Source organism: Tamandua tetradactyla, chromosome 1 (genome assembly GCF_023851605.1).
Source record: "Tamandua tetradactyla isolate mTamTet1 chromosome 1, mTamTet1.pri, whole genome shotgun sequence".
Taxonomy (NCBI): domain Eukaryota; kingdom Metazoa; phylum Chordata; class Mammalia; order Pilosa; family Myrmecophagidae; genus Tamandua; species Tamandua tetradactyla.
In genome coordinates, this window is record NC_135327.1 from 144,818,637 (window position 1) to 144,832,797 (window position 14,161).

The 14,161-nt window shown below is 32.5% G+C and overlaps 1 protein-coding gene across 1 annotated transcript in view; it reads right to left on the reverse strand.

Moving 5' to 3' along the window:
• NAMPT (nicotinamide phosphoribosyltransferase) overlaps positions 1 to 14,161 on the reverse strand; it is a 49,870-nt gene that overhangs the window by 30,200 nt on the left and 5,509 nt on the right. The window contains exons 2-4 of the mRNA XM_077163244.1: positions 11,383 to 11,539; positions 9,153 to 9,256; positions 7,088 to 7,216 (exon numbers count right to left, since the gene is read on the reverse strand). Of these exons, the coding sequence (XP_077019359.1) occupies positions 7,088 to 7,216; positions 9,153 to 9,256; positions 11,383 to 11,539 (390 nt within the window). The remainder of the gene's footprint in view (positions 1 to 7,087; positions 7,217 to 9,152; positions 9,257 to 11,382; positions 11,540 to 14,161) is intronic.

Genomic DNA, 14,161 nt, shown 5'->3' on the forward strand with positions numbered 1-14,161 from the left:
AGAAAACCACATAAACATTTCTGCATTTACTATAAAACTGGAAGGTCACTGTCCATTTTGTTACTTAGTGCCTGTTACATAAGTTCCCAAATGAGGATTTGAAGAATTGTTGGTTCCTATTTTCTAATAAAAACTATCTTTTGGTTTCCCTTTTCCTTTGTTTTCCAAAGAAAATCTGCCACTTAACCACAGCAGTCATATTAATTTATTATGGCTTAAGACTTCACTTTCTTCCACATTCTAGGATCATAATTTTCTATTTTTATTTTATCAACCAGATTATGTTATTTAAAATGGATTTAGGTCAGTGCAACGGTGGCTCTGGCAGAATTCTCACCTGCCATGTCGGAGACCTGGGTTCAATTCCTGGAGTTTGCCCATGCCAAAAGGAAAAAAAAGGATTTAAATCTGTTTTTGAAAGAGTTGCTAGATAGCTAACAATGTATTTCGCTGACCAAAAATCCCAGATATTTGAGGCAAGGCCCCAGACATGGAGTGAGGCCATTCAGCCCTCAGCTGAGTACAGCTGCAAAAGTCCAAGCAGACCCAGCAGAGAACTACCCAGTCAGTCACAGAATTGCTGAGAAGCAACAGTTGTTTTAAGCCCCTAAGTTTTGGGGTAGATTGTTAAACAATAATAGAAAACTGATGCAACTCCTGACCAACCTTATAATCAATCACCTTCAACCTCTGTTCATTCCATTTTCTGAAATTACTCTTTTGACCCCATTACCAATGCCCCATGCTTATCCTACTTCTAATCTTTAGCCTCTCTGATTTATTCTTCAAACTGACACAGGCTGTCTAAAACAAGAGTTTTAATTAGGTTGCTTTATGCCTTAAAAGATCTTTAATAGTATAATAGGGAGAAAACTAATACAGAATATGAGTCATTCATTGATCCTTCCCCATCTACCATCTAAAGGTTTATCTCCTGTTATATTTTAACTTATATTCTGTATTCCCCATTGGGCTATTTGCTATTCAAGAACACTAATTTCCTCAGCTTTCTCTTTCCCTTAGTAAAAGCTTTTGTATTTTCCATGTCATGATTCCTTAGACAGAATAAGCTATTTTTCTGCCACAAGTTCAGCACTAAATCTTACTTTTACTGTGGGTAGTTAAGAATGAACTGTACCCACCCCAATCAGAGGTGAGTTTAAATAAGACCTATCTAATTCTAATTTCTATGTTCAGTATTTTCAGTACATAGCTCATACTCAATCTATATTCATTTATTGAATTTAAATAAATCAACTCACATTTTAATTCAACTCAGATACTGATATTATCTAGGAGGAAGAAATGAAAAAAATGTGAAAATCTCCAATTGAGTTGTAAATTGACCTTACTCTCAAAAAACGCCAAGGGGAGAGAGAAATAACTATCAAACACAGTGATCTTTCACATCATTTCCTTTCCATAGTCCAACAAAATGAGCTTAAATTATACTCCTAAAAAAATCACTGCCCTTTCAAAAAGATCGCTGTAGGTACAGGCAAGGGGAAAAAAGGCAAGTCAGTGTGGATTAATTCAAGATCTAATAAAGTGAGCTTTGTTGGAAACTTCCCAAGCAGCAATATGCTTACACAAAATAAGATAAAATTTTTAGTTAGCTGAAAAATAAAACTAAAGCAATGAACCAACAAATTTCAGGTAAGAAGTGTTTATTGCAAAGTTACTGTGCAGAATATAAAATTTTAAAGAATGAGAAATGGTGTGGTATTTATTGTGGAGCCTGCAACAAACAGGCTATCAAAATGGGCCATAGTCAGCTGCCAGCCATTAACCCCTGAGCAAGGCAGTCATGTAGGCAGCTGAAAAATCCCTCGCACATGCACAGTATAAATGTCAATAAATCAGTAACAATACATCTGCAGCTAGCCCCAATTACGGTTATCGTTTCTAATCTGCCTTATGATTGGCCCACAATGCCTTAACCGAATTTTTCACATCCTGCTATGTATAGAACCTGCAGCTGTTTGTACCTCCTTTGTTCTGACTTGCAATGGCACCCATAAACTTTGTGCCCTGCTGAGCAGCATAATAAAATGATTCGAGCCTGACCTCTGGTGTTGCGTCCTGTCTTGGAAGTCGCGCAGCTGAAGGCTGTGTCCCAGCACCAGGAGTTCAACAGTACAGTAGAAAGGGAACTAAACTTAATCTTTTAGCTAGTCTATTCCTGTCTCAGGAGTCAATATCCCAATCTCTGAATGAGGCCACTGGATTAATAAAACAGTTTTTAAAATCATCTTTTCAATAGCAGAAAGGTTTTGTTTTGTTTTTGGGTGGGAGAAAGGGGTAACTTTAGCCCAATACACCCATTCCTCAGCCTAAGACACCTATGCAGAGTCCCTAGGGTCTCTTAAACATGTTTTGAAATCTTATTAGAGACTGAAAGTTTAATTTATCACCAATATTGAAATTAATAGAACAATTCAATTATTGTAGTGGGTTTTAAAATTCAGAATACTACCTGATGAAAAATAATCAAAGAATAACTAGTAATAACTTTGAACACACATAGGGAGAAGGAACACATATTTGGAGAAGAAACAAATACTATTTATTACTATTATTTAAAATGTTTGAAATCAATGACTGCCTAAAGAACAAGTCTGCTGGATCTGGTAATAGAATTAAAATTCAAGATGGTAAACTTGGGTTTGGGAATTGATAAGGATAGGATGAACCGACTCTATTCCCCAAAAAAATCCCACAGAGGATGCAAAGTGATCATGAAGAGGTCATTTCAGAGTTAAAAAAATAAAAAAATAAAAGAGGCTCTTTCAGGAACTATAATACAGGGAGACTATCACCACTAAACCAGTCCTTTAAGAAATGCTAATGGAAGTTCTTCAGGTTCAAAGGCAAAGATACCACACAGGAGATCAAAATGGCCCAAAGAAATAAAGATGTTTGATAAAGGTAACTACATGGGTAAATATGCAGGCCAGTACTGTTGTCATGTTTGGTATAGTACTCCACCTTTTACTTAATACAGGATCCCAAATGCAAGTGTTAGAAAGTAATGATAAGTCTACGGTCTTGGAGACATAATGTAGCAAGTTGTACATTGTGACAAGAATAACATAAAGGCAGGGGCATGGAAGAGTACAGGAACATAGTTTTTTTTTTGTGCATCCCACTGGAGTTAAGTTGGTATCAAATCCAATGAGATTTAAATTTAAGTCAAATGGTTACCAAAAAGGAAATATCCAAAAAACATACACAGAAAGAAGTAACAATGGTTCTAAAAGGTTTATTACAAAAGATCAACTAAATACAAAAGGGAAGCTGTAATAGAAGAATTGAGGGCTCTAAAAGGCATAAAAGTTACAAAAAGAAAATCGCAGCATCACCAATGTGGCAAGATGATACAAAGTTTTATTTTCCCACAGAATCTTTGAATAACTAGCAAAAACTAGCAGTGCCATCTTCCTCAGAGCTCCAGTAAAGAATGAAAGGGCTGCAGTAACAGAGATAACACAGAATTAAGAAAATGCAAATTAAAAATGGTAGGGGGCAGTCCACAGTGGCTCAGCAGGTAGAGTTCTCACCTACCATGCCTGAGACCCGGGTTCCATTCCTGGTGCCTGCCCATGCAAAAAAAAAAAAAAAGACAGGAAAAGCTCACGACACACTTGCTGGCCCCTCCCCAGCTCAGTGTGGAACTGGCTTGCACTCTCAGTGCAGGTCCCTGATCCAGTTTTGGGGGGAGCAGAGGAACCCCTATGCACAGATTGGGGTGCATGTATGTCTGAGCCAGTCTGAGCCTGAGACTGAACCACAACATTCACCTCTAGGTTGTCATCCCAGAACTTGCCCTACACAAAGAAAGAAGCACCTTGCAAACAGCTAAATCCAGTGTAAAACGCAACCAAATCAAGCATAGTCATGATCAATCCAAAAAGGAAATCAAGAAAACAATTACATTTGCAAAAACTTCTAAAAGAATCGTATAGCCTCTAGGAATAAATTTAACCAAAGATGTAAAGGATTGTATGCATAAACTGCAAAACATTTTGAAAGAAATCAAAGAAAATAAATGAAAAGATTATTTCATGTTCACGGATTAGAAGACAATATCCTTAAGATGTCACTATCACTCCAAGTAATCTGCAGATTCACTGCAATTCCAGTCAAACTTTCAACAGTTTTTTTTTTTTTTTGGCAGAAATGGAAAAGCCAATAATCAAATTAATATAGAAGGGCAAGGGCCAAAACCATCTTGAAAAAAAGAACCATGTTGGAGGATTCACACTTTGAGAACTCCTGATTTCAAAACTTACTATAAAGCTATAGTAAACAGAGTAGAACTGGCACAAGGACAGACATATAGATCAATGGAACAGAACTGAGAATTCAGGCATAAACTCAGATTATCATGACCAACTGATATTTGACAAGAATGCCAAGTCCACTCAATGGGGAAGAATAATCTTCACAAATGGTGCTGGAAACTGGATCTCCATTTGCATAAGAATGAAAGCGGACCTTTAGCCTATACCATATACAAAAATTAACTCAAAATGGATCAACAACCTAAATTTAAGAAGTAAAACTATTAGTAGAAAACCTAAGGAAACATCTTCACGACTTTGTATTAGGCAATGGATTTTTAGACTTTACAACAAAACCACAAGCAACAAAAGAAAAAAATAGGTAAAATAGACTTCATCAATTTTTATATTTCAAAGGATATTATCAAGAAAGTAAAAGGAACCTACAAAATGAGATAAAGTATTTGAAAATCATGTACCTGATAACGTTTAAAATCCAGAATATATAGAGAACTCCTACAACTAAAAAACAAAAAGACAAAGTATCCAATTAAAATATGGGTAAAGGATTTCAATAAACCTTTCCCCAAAGAAGAGATAAATGGCCAATAAGTATATGAAAAGATGCTCAGCATCATTACCCAGCAAGGAAACACAAACCAAAACCAGGAGTGCCATTCACACAACTAGAATGGCTGTTATTAAAAAAATGGAAGGTGAGGATGTGGAGAAATAAGAACCCTAGTACGCTGTTTGAATATACAAAATGGTACAGCTGCTGCAGGAAACAGTTTGGTGGCTCCTCAATGATAAATTTCTTGAACTTGATCATTGTACATAATGTGATTACATATGTGGTTACATTATACTTAATGTGGTTATATAAATATATGTCCTAGGAACATACAATTGCCTATATATTCTTAGGAAATACATATGGAAGTATTAAGTGGTAAAAGATCACGATGTATGCAATCTACTCACAAATGTTTAATAAACAGAAAGATATATTCTATAGATAGAATGATGTAACAAACATGGTAAAATGCTAAATGTTAAAAGCTAGTAAATTTGGTTATACTTTTGTACTATGTTTACAAACAAACTTTCTTTTACATTTGGAATTAAAATTTCAGCATAAAAAGTGAAAAAGCCAACCAAACAAATGGGAACAAATGCATAGAGACATAAGTAGATTACGGTTTACTACAAATTGTTTAATGGATACAGTTTCTGTTTGCGGTGAAGAAAGTTTTAGTAACGGATGGTGACCATGCTTATATAACAACTGTTGATGTAATCAATGCTATTGATTTATAGACTTAAAAATGGTTAAAATGCAAGTTTTATGTAATACATATTTCACCACAATTAAATTTTTTAAAGTATTTATTATACTTAACAAAAATCTACTTTAGTAGTTTGATAACAAACTACTTCTCTAAGATGTTCAATATAAAATTTTTTACTTTATGATTTCTTAGTGAAACATACCAATAATAATAATGGTTATTAAAAGAGGGTCTCTGAAATATATATTTTTAAAGACTCATGTTTTTTCACTTTCAGGGAGGATAAAGGAAAAGGTCTTTGAAGCAAGGTGGAAAGCAACTAATTCTCTATTTTCAAAAATGTATGCTTATAAAAGGTCATGAGACACAAGTTAGGGTACTTACTGACTAAATCCTAAGTCAGAAAACTAAGAAATGAGAAAGGGTTATCCATAGATGACGATTTTCAAAATGAAATTTATATGTGAGATATTAATTTTAAGGTAAAAAAAACTAGATTAGATAATATGGTTAAAAACTATCCTACTCATCTATGTTTATAATCATTCCCTAAATTCAAATATTTGTCAGTACAAATCCTACAACACTAAATCCTATAAACAACTAATATTATAATTCTTCTTGATGGTCACAGTTAATTCAGAGTTCTTAATACCTAGTCTGCATACTACTTAAAATCTTTATTTTAGTTAACTGTACATTTTTTATTCAGCTCTTATTAGCTTATTTTTAGCTGATGCCCCATCAACAATCTAATGAGAAAGTTTTAAATTTCCTGTCAACTTAGCAAAATATATTCAAGCATATTCGTGAACCTCTTACTTTCGCAAATTTTTAATAAATGAATATCAAATACATTATTTTACACTGTAACAGAAAAATTACTTTAACCAACACAGACAAAGTTAGCTGTAGGTGCTAAGTAAACACCTCTCAGACAACAAGGTGACATTTCTATACTCACTTTCTAGGGTATTTCCTCTTTAGATAAAAATCTAAATATTTTGAGAAAGTAAGTAGAATATTAGTAACAGAACTGTGATTGTGTGAAAAAAAAAGATCTAAACTGATTACATAAGACTGAAGTAGTTATTAAAAGTTAGAAAAAAATCTGTTTAGTCTAACTATAACAGAATATCTACAAATGTCTTAAGTTACTAATAACTTAACTATGCTGTTTTTCTAATTTTGCTCTGAGACCACAAAACAAAACAAAACAAATATTTGGGTCTGCAACAAATAATATGAAAGTCACTGAACTTTAGAAATAATTATTTCCAATAACCTGATTTAGATAAAATCTCAGAATATCAGATTTCATTGAAAGGAACCTGGAATCATAAAGTATATTTAGACCAAATGTCATTTCATATTTGAAAAACTGAGGGCTAGAAAAGTTAAGTAAATTGTAAGATATTATTCAGCTTTACTAACAAATTCTAAACTAGAATGGCCAGTTCAATGGTTTTTGCGTCTTCAATTAAAGTTAAATAAGAATTTTAAAAAAATCACCTCAATCCAGTTTGTAAGCCAGTAACACTCTGGATCTGTGTTTTCCACTGTGAAGAGAACATTTCCTCTGGGAATGACATAGCCTTCAGGAACAGCTTTTACTTCTATTGGAAGATGGCCATCGTACTTCTGGTAAGAAACAATAACGACTTTATTTATTCAAAAGATAATACTCAATTACCTGATTGAGATTTTTTAATAAGAATTTTGTATTTTAATAAGGTCCGTTGTATTTTACTGAAGCTAACCTTACTATTATAGAAACTTTTCTGTCATAGAAACTGTATTGTAGGTCTTTTTTTATATTATTGGTAATCTGGTCAGAATATCATTATCCTCCTAAAATAAAATTAGCTAAAATTATTAACAACTTAAGACAATGATAACGAATTTTTAAATCTTATGCTGTCAAAGTGCTTCGTTAAGAACATCTAACCACTAGAAGAGGTAGATAATTTCAAACTGATCAAAACAAAAAAATTTTTTTTTCTCAGAAAAAGAGAAAGGATAAGTTTATTCTAACATATTCCAGAAGTATTCCAAGAACATTAACTTTTTAGTTAAAGTTATTAACGAAAATAGGTCATTTTCATAAAGAAAGACTAAATGGAAGGTAATAGAAGGGACTGATTTTAAAATTTTATTAAAGAGCAAAGTGAAAAGGAGAGGAATCTCTACTACTCTTTTTTTTAATTGACATTTTAATTAATCCACAATTCCCTCCAAAATTAGACTGAGTATATTTGCTACATGGTATGTTATCAGATACTTATCTATGTTTCCTCATCTTCCTCCCTCACTTTTTAAACCTAAAAGCTAAGCTAACTTTCAATTAAAGGAAGACAAGTTGTTTTAAGTTGTTTCAGGAATCATAGTAGTTTATTTACATGGTTTGGGACAAAATAATTAAAGAAAAGAAAAATCTGTTTAATGCAAGGCACTAGATGCATCATGATATAGGCAAAAAACTACCTTAGAAGTCCTGGCTTGGATTCAAAAACAGCTAGGAAAACCTTGGGCAATTCACTTGGTATTTCTTGGTTTCAGAGTCTATGTTTATAAAATGGGGTTGGATAAAATTGTCTCTAGAGAAACTACAGATCTTTGAATATACAATCAAAAGATTTATCATCCAGGCCACTGGGGATTATATTAATAAGCAAAGCACTGAAGCTATCTATTACTGTATTCTATTCTTAAAAAAAAGGAAAAGGGGGCAAATAAACAGGAGTCAGCCAACAAATGTTTCTGACCTTAAAATATGGGAAAATTACAGGACAGAGTGCTTATGTGACTTCTTCAAAGGCCATAATTAGCAAATAATAAAACTCAGTACTGTAATTTAGGCAGGAATGTTAAAGTTTTAAAATTATTTTATGTGTTTGTACAATGAAAACAATTTTTGGTTTTAAGACATAAATTGATTAATACTTAACACTGCAAGATGCGACTGATACCATTCCCAATCTAAAGAAAATCACCAGAGGACATTCAACTCTTATAGTTCAATTTCCATGTCTCTGGATGCCCAGTTCAAGCAATGCATTCAAATATACTGTATGTGAATATTACAGTAAAACAGAATAAAAATCAACTTCGTGGACCTGCATTAAACCATTTTGACTACACAGTGAGGGAAATTTCCCAGAATTATTGTATAGTGATGGATCTGTAGTACCTATTTTCTTAGCTAAGCTACAGTCAGGAAACAAACCTAAATTTTGAAATCACAAAATAACCATCCCCATTCTTCATTGTAGAGTGTTTTCTAAGAAAAGATTAAATCACCTTTCTGAAATACACTATTTAAATTTTAATTATTTACATGATAACAAATTACTTAGACCTACTGTAGATTCTATATGTTAATGATCTGCCACAGGAAAAAATATATATTAAATGTTACCTTTCATTTTCACAAGAATGTCTAAAATAGTCAATACATTCAGGTAGTAGACAGAAAAGAGTTGAGATTATAGTCTAATCTTCTATTCAAATTCTTTTGCAAGAAATTTTGAATTAAGAGCAAAACCAAAACAGATCAAGATACGAAACTATTTTTTACCTCAAGAATGTAGTTCCATCCCTTTTCATTAAAGACATCATCTTGGAAATGCTCTTTGTAGACCTCTTTGGCTTCTTGGATTTTCTCTTTGGTCACTACTTTACCTAAAATGATAAACATCTTCTGTTTACATTTCTAAAGGAATTCTGCGTTTTGCTGAATAGTAAATAGAATTAATATCCCTAGCTACTTCTCCCATACTACAGTTGACAAGACTCACTCAGAGTCAACAGCAAAGTAAGAAAAGGAACCAGCATTTTCAATTTATAATGACTCTCTCTCAGCATAAATGTTAATTTTGTTATTTTAAAAGCAGACGTGCATCAGAATTATTGTTTAACAAATCCTTTTTTAAAAAAAAACCACAATAATTAACTTATAAAAATATCTTTGTACAAAAATTGATTGTAATGAATGCATAGCTTTATGATATGGAACCACTGACTGTACACTTTAGATGATTACACCACAATAAAAAAATCATTGAAGAAAAAAAGGAAATATCTTTTCTATCTCTATTAATTTATATAGTCTTCAAATATGGGAGTAAATTTTTGCTAAAGACTCAAAAGCTTCATTTATTTTCCCAGGTAAACCTTCTCATCCTATTCATGTATACTCACACTACAAGAAAACTGAACTTAAAGTTTGGTTAAACAAACAAAAACACTAGGACTCTGGATATGGAATTAAATAGAAGGCAAATCCTTTCACACCTCATCTATAATATAAAGACAAGTACATGCATTTCACTGATATGCTGAAGGAACTAAATTAGACAGTATATGTGAAGCGCCTATTATAAGATATCTGGCATAAATTACAAAAGCACCCATACATAAATACATGCTCATTTTTCATTTCATGTACCTCTGGTAATGTCTGGCAAACTACTAAAGGTAACTACTGAATTCAGCCCTGTTCTTAAAGAGACAGATGATCATAAAATCAAAACAACTAATACCTGAATAAGCATTTAGCAGAGAAATCAAATGCTGACTGCGGCCCTCTCAAACACTAAAGAGGTGCAAAAGCAGTGCTAGATGGTGAAAGACTACTCTTTCGTAACTAAAATAAAGGATGTCTTTCATGATTGGTAAGTTATTAATTTTTACAACTACTAAAATATCCACCTCCATATACTTCCAGTTAAATTTTCCTTATCTGTAAAATGAGGATAATAGAGTACCTACTTATTGGGTGTTGGGAGGACTAAACGCATTGACATATGAAGCACTGAATAATCCTGGCTCATAGCAGAAAATCAATAAATTTTAGCTACAATTAACAATAAATAACACTTCACAAAGTTTTTTTAGCTGAAGAAGTGAATTAAAGTGTGCCGCCAGTCTCTGATAACTTCATACAAGATAAGTAGCAAACATATTTAAAGTATCTTGAGAAGTCTTCCTACCACAAAATTTTGATTTCTAGTGACGTTTACAATACCATAATTTATCTGAACTGTCTGATCTTAAAAATGCAAGATTACAGAAAAGGGCCATTCTTTGCATAAAATTCAACTTAATCTGTATTCAATTCTGAGATTATCTTTATATGAAAATACCACAGAGAAAATTTTCAAAGATGTATAAAAACCTTGGGAACTGTTTTTTTCCCTAGAAATACCATCACAAAATACTAAGAATTGTCTTTCAAATAAGAAAGTGCAGAAATTATTTTGGGGATTTTTCTGCTTTAAAATATTTCTGAGACTAAGTTCACAGAAGCATTTTTTTTTTTGAAAAAATGCCTTAAAGGCAAAACGGACTAGAATAATAATTTTGAAAAAAAGCCTTAAAGGTAAAATGGACTAGAATAATAATATTCTAATTGTTACCATAATTCAGAATGAGTTCCCAGGTCAATAAAAAGTCCTTTACTTTGAATTAATGACTAAAGGCTGTTAGCAAAGCAGATTAGTCTCAGAAAATGACTGACTTTTCTAAATTTATTCCAAAAACTTTATCTCAGTTTCAGAAAACCTTTGTGATATTTAGGACATCAACCATACACACCGAATTTATAAGATTTAATAAAAATCAAATTAATAGATCAAAAAATTCAGAATATTTAAAATAAATGAATATTTACTTGAAGTAATTAAATAAATATCAAAATTAGATTTTTCAAAAAGTTACTTGAAACAGTGGAATATAACAATATAGCAGAAAAATTATGAAGGGTTATATAAAAGCAGTGTTTTTAAATGTACTAGGAAAAGTAATACCTTTTAAGTACTTATTAAGAATGTACTGCAACCCATAAAAAACTGTTTCCTCGTATTTCACCTTCCTTACTTTGGAGTTTTCTGTCTTCTTTTCACGGCATTCAAAGTAGGAATAAACTTTGCTTGTGTTGGGTGGGTATTGTTTATAGTGAGTGACCTATATGAAAAGAAATACTTGATTCAGAAAACAGCAAAAGAGTAGACAATAAATCAAAATAGGAAAGGTTTGAAATTATTTCAAAACCAGAGAAACAACAACTTGCTATTGATCAACTTATCTTCTTGGATACACCAGAATAAAAAAAATACACATCTTACTTATTATGATATGTTTAATAGCTCAGTATCTTAAAATCAAAGCCACTTTGATTTTATAAACTAACAGACTGAACTTAAGGAAGTAAGAAGTCTCTAAACCGGACACCTGGAATAAAAATGTAAGGAAAGGTATCTTAATTAGTCTTGGAGAACAGCCCATTGTTGAAGCAGCTGCCTCGAGGCACACACTTCATATAAAAAATGAACTGAAAGTCAGAAGAACTTGGTACTGTTACTATCTAAATGCAGCATTTGCTAAGTCCCTAGTCAGACTTCTCATGACTCCTCTTTTAGTCTTCACCTGATGTTATAAAAACTTGGATAAAACAGCAGCAGCAGGGAAAAAAAATCCTGTTTTGCAATTCTTTTTTCTTAAATTAGCTCCTAGATTGGGAAATAAATACCTATATAATGCAACATCAAATCCTTATAAGTTTAGAAATGTGAAAATATACCATCACAGGGCAGGTCACAGTGGCTCAGCTGGGAGAGTTCTCGCCTGCCATGCTGGAGACCTGGGTTAAATTTCTGGTGCCTGCTCATGCAAAAAAAAATACATATATATATATATTTTTTTTTCCCAAGGGGAAAAAAGTAAAATCGAGTGTTCATTATAATTTGAATGTTATTTTAATGGTTTATCCATTAATACAGATTTTATTAATTTACTAATTTTGCTAAATTTACTAATTTACATTTTACTAATAAATGTCTGAAGAATAAAGTGTATTTGCCTAGCTGAAAGCGTTGTGTGGATATTGTTTATAGTGAGTAACCTATGTACCTTAAACTTTTAAAGAATAGCGTGAATCTGGGCAAAGGAAGAATACATCTTTATAGACCGAGTTTTGGGGACGATCACTGTGAACATAAACCATTTTTCCTATTTAGCTCTGATCTCAAGCTTAGGAAAGCCAAAGTTTCTGGCCATATACACTCAGTTCCAACAGAACTTGTCTTTAATGTAAAGAATCTTTGTAGCTTAGTATAAAAATCCTAAAACTAATATATTTTCATTGACTTCTGAATAAATGCCTCTACAAACAGAGGGGAAAACCACAAATGTTTAAAATGCATAATCTCCTGTTTTTTCTACATTGGAAAAACACTTATACCCTATAAAAAATAGCACCTTTATACCGCTTAAAAGGCTGTGAATCTCTTAAATATATGGTCTGATACCCTAAGTCAGGCAGGAGAATTGGTGCTTTCTCTTCTGACCAGGTATACCAGGTATACAGACACCAACCTAAAACAGGGAAGCCTCACCAAAACCTCTAAGTTATAAGTCAGGGTTTTTTTTGAGGTTAGACCCAGGGACTGATAAGCACTGTAAGTTTAAGAAGATTTAAGAAATAATTAAGTGGGAGAGCTAATACAGAGAATCTAATTAAATATATTAACCAATATACTAAAATGCAAAAACAATATAAAGATACCCTAACAATAAATATCAAATGATCACTATTTCAACTACTTAAAAAACTGATTAAAAAATACCACTAAAAATGCACCAAAGATGTATGTAAAAATGAAAAAAAAAACAATCTAAATAACTCAAACTTCATTCATGGGAATTAAAAGTGAGGTAAAAGAAAATCACCCATGAAAATGTAAAATTTGAAAAAAGGTCCTAGCATGTAATGTAAGTTTACAAAACTGAAATCTATGGTTATGTCCCTCAATAGTTCAACCTTATTCAGAGTTCGATATTTAATAGCATATTTTTATAAAATATTTATTCTTATCAGATTTAAAATTATAGAAGTCAAATTTATTATTTTCTTCTGAGAAGACCAAATAGTCAAAAGCTAAATAAAATTGCCCCTAAACTACTTAACTCCAACTTGGTCTAAGCGAAATTTCCATCACACAAATACAGTTCCAATTCTGGACAATTACATGTTTACAATTTCAAAGCTTTAGTTCAGGCTGTATTTTTAAATTTACGTTATAAACTACCTTCGCATAAATGTTCAGAATGCCTCCTCTGAAAACAAAATGTCATTAAAAACACAAAATTTTTTAGGTTGCTTAATTAGACTGAAATATGACTTAAAATTATCTTGGGGGAGGAATATAAAAAAGTTTCAGAACTTGGCTAAAAAAATCTAAGTTGTCAATATATTAGGCAATTCTGAGGAAATTAACCATGAAACATAATTTACTATTAACCATCCAGAAGTTTACAGGAGAATAAAAGAGCAGGTTCAGATCTATCGGTTTTAATGGAGAAAAAAATTAAGCTAAGGTTAATTAATATCACTCTAAGAATACAGGAAATACCGCCTCGGGCCTTGGAGGGGGTGAAGCATATTCCATAGGGAGGGGAGAGCCTGGTTGTCACCACATAGAGGGATTGAGCCTGTGCCCCGGAGATGGTAGAGAGCCCAGATATGGCCCCGATGCCTGGAGAGGGTGGAGCTGAGAAAAAAGTGGTCTCCCCAATGTCCCACAAGGT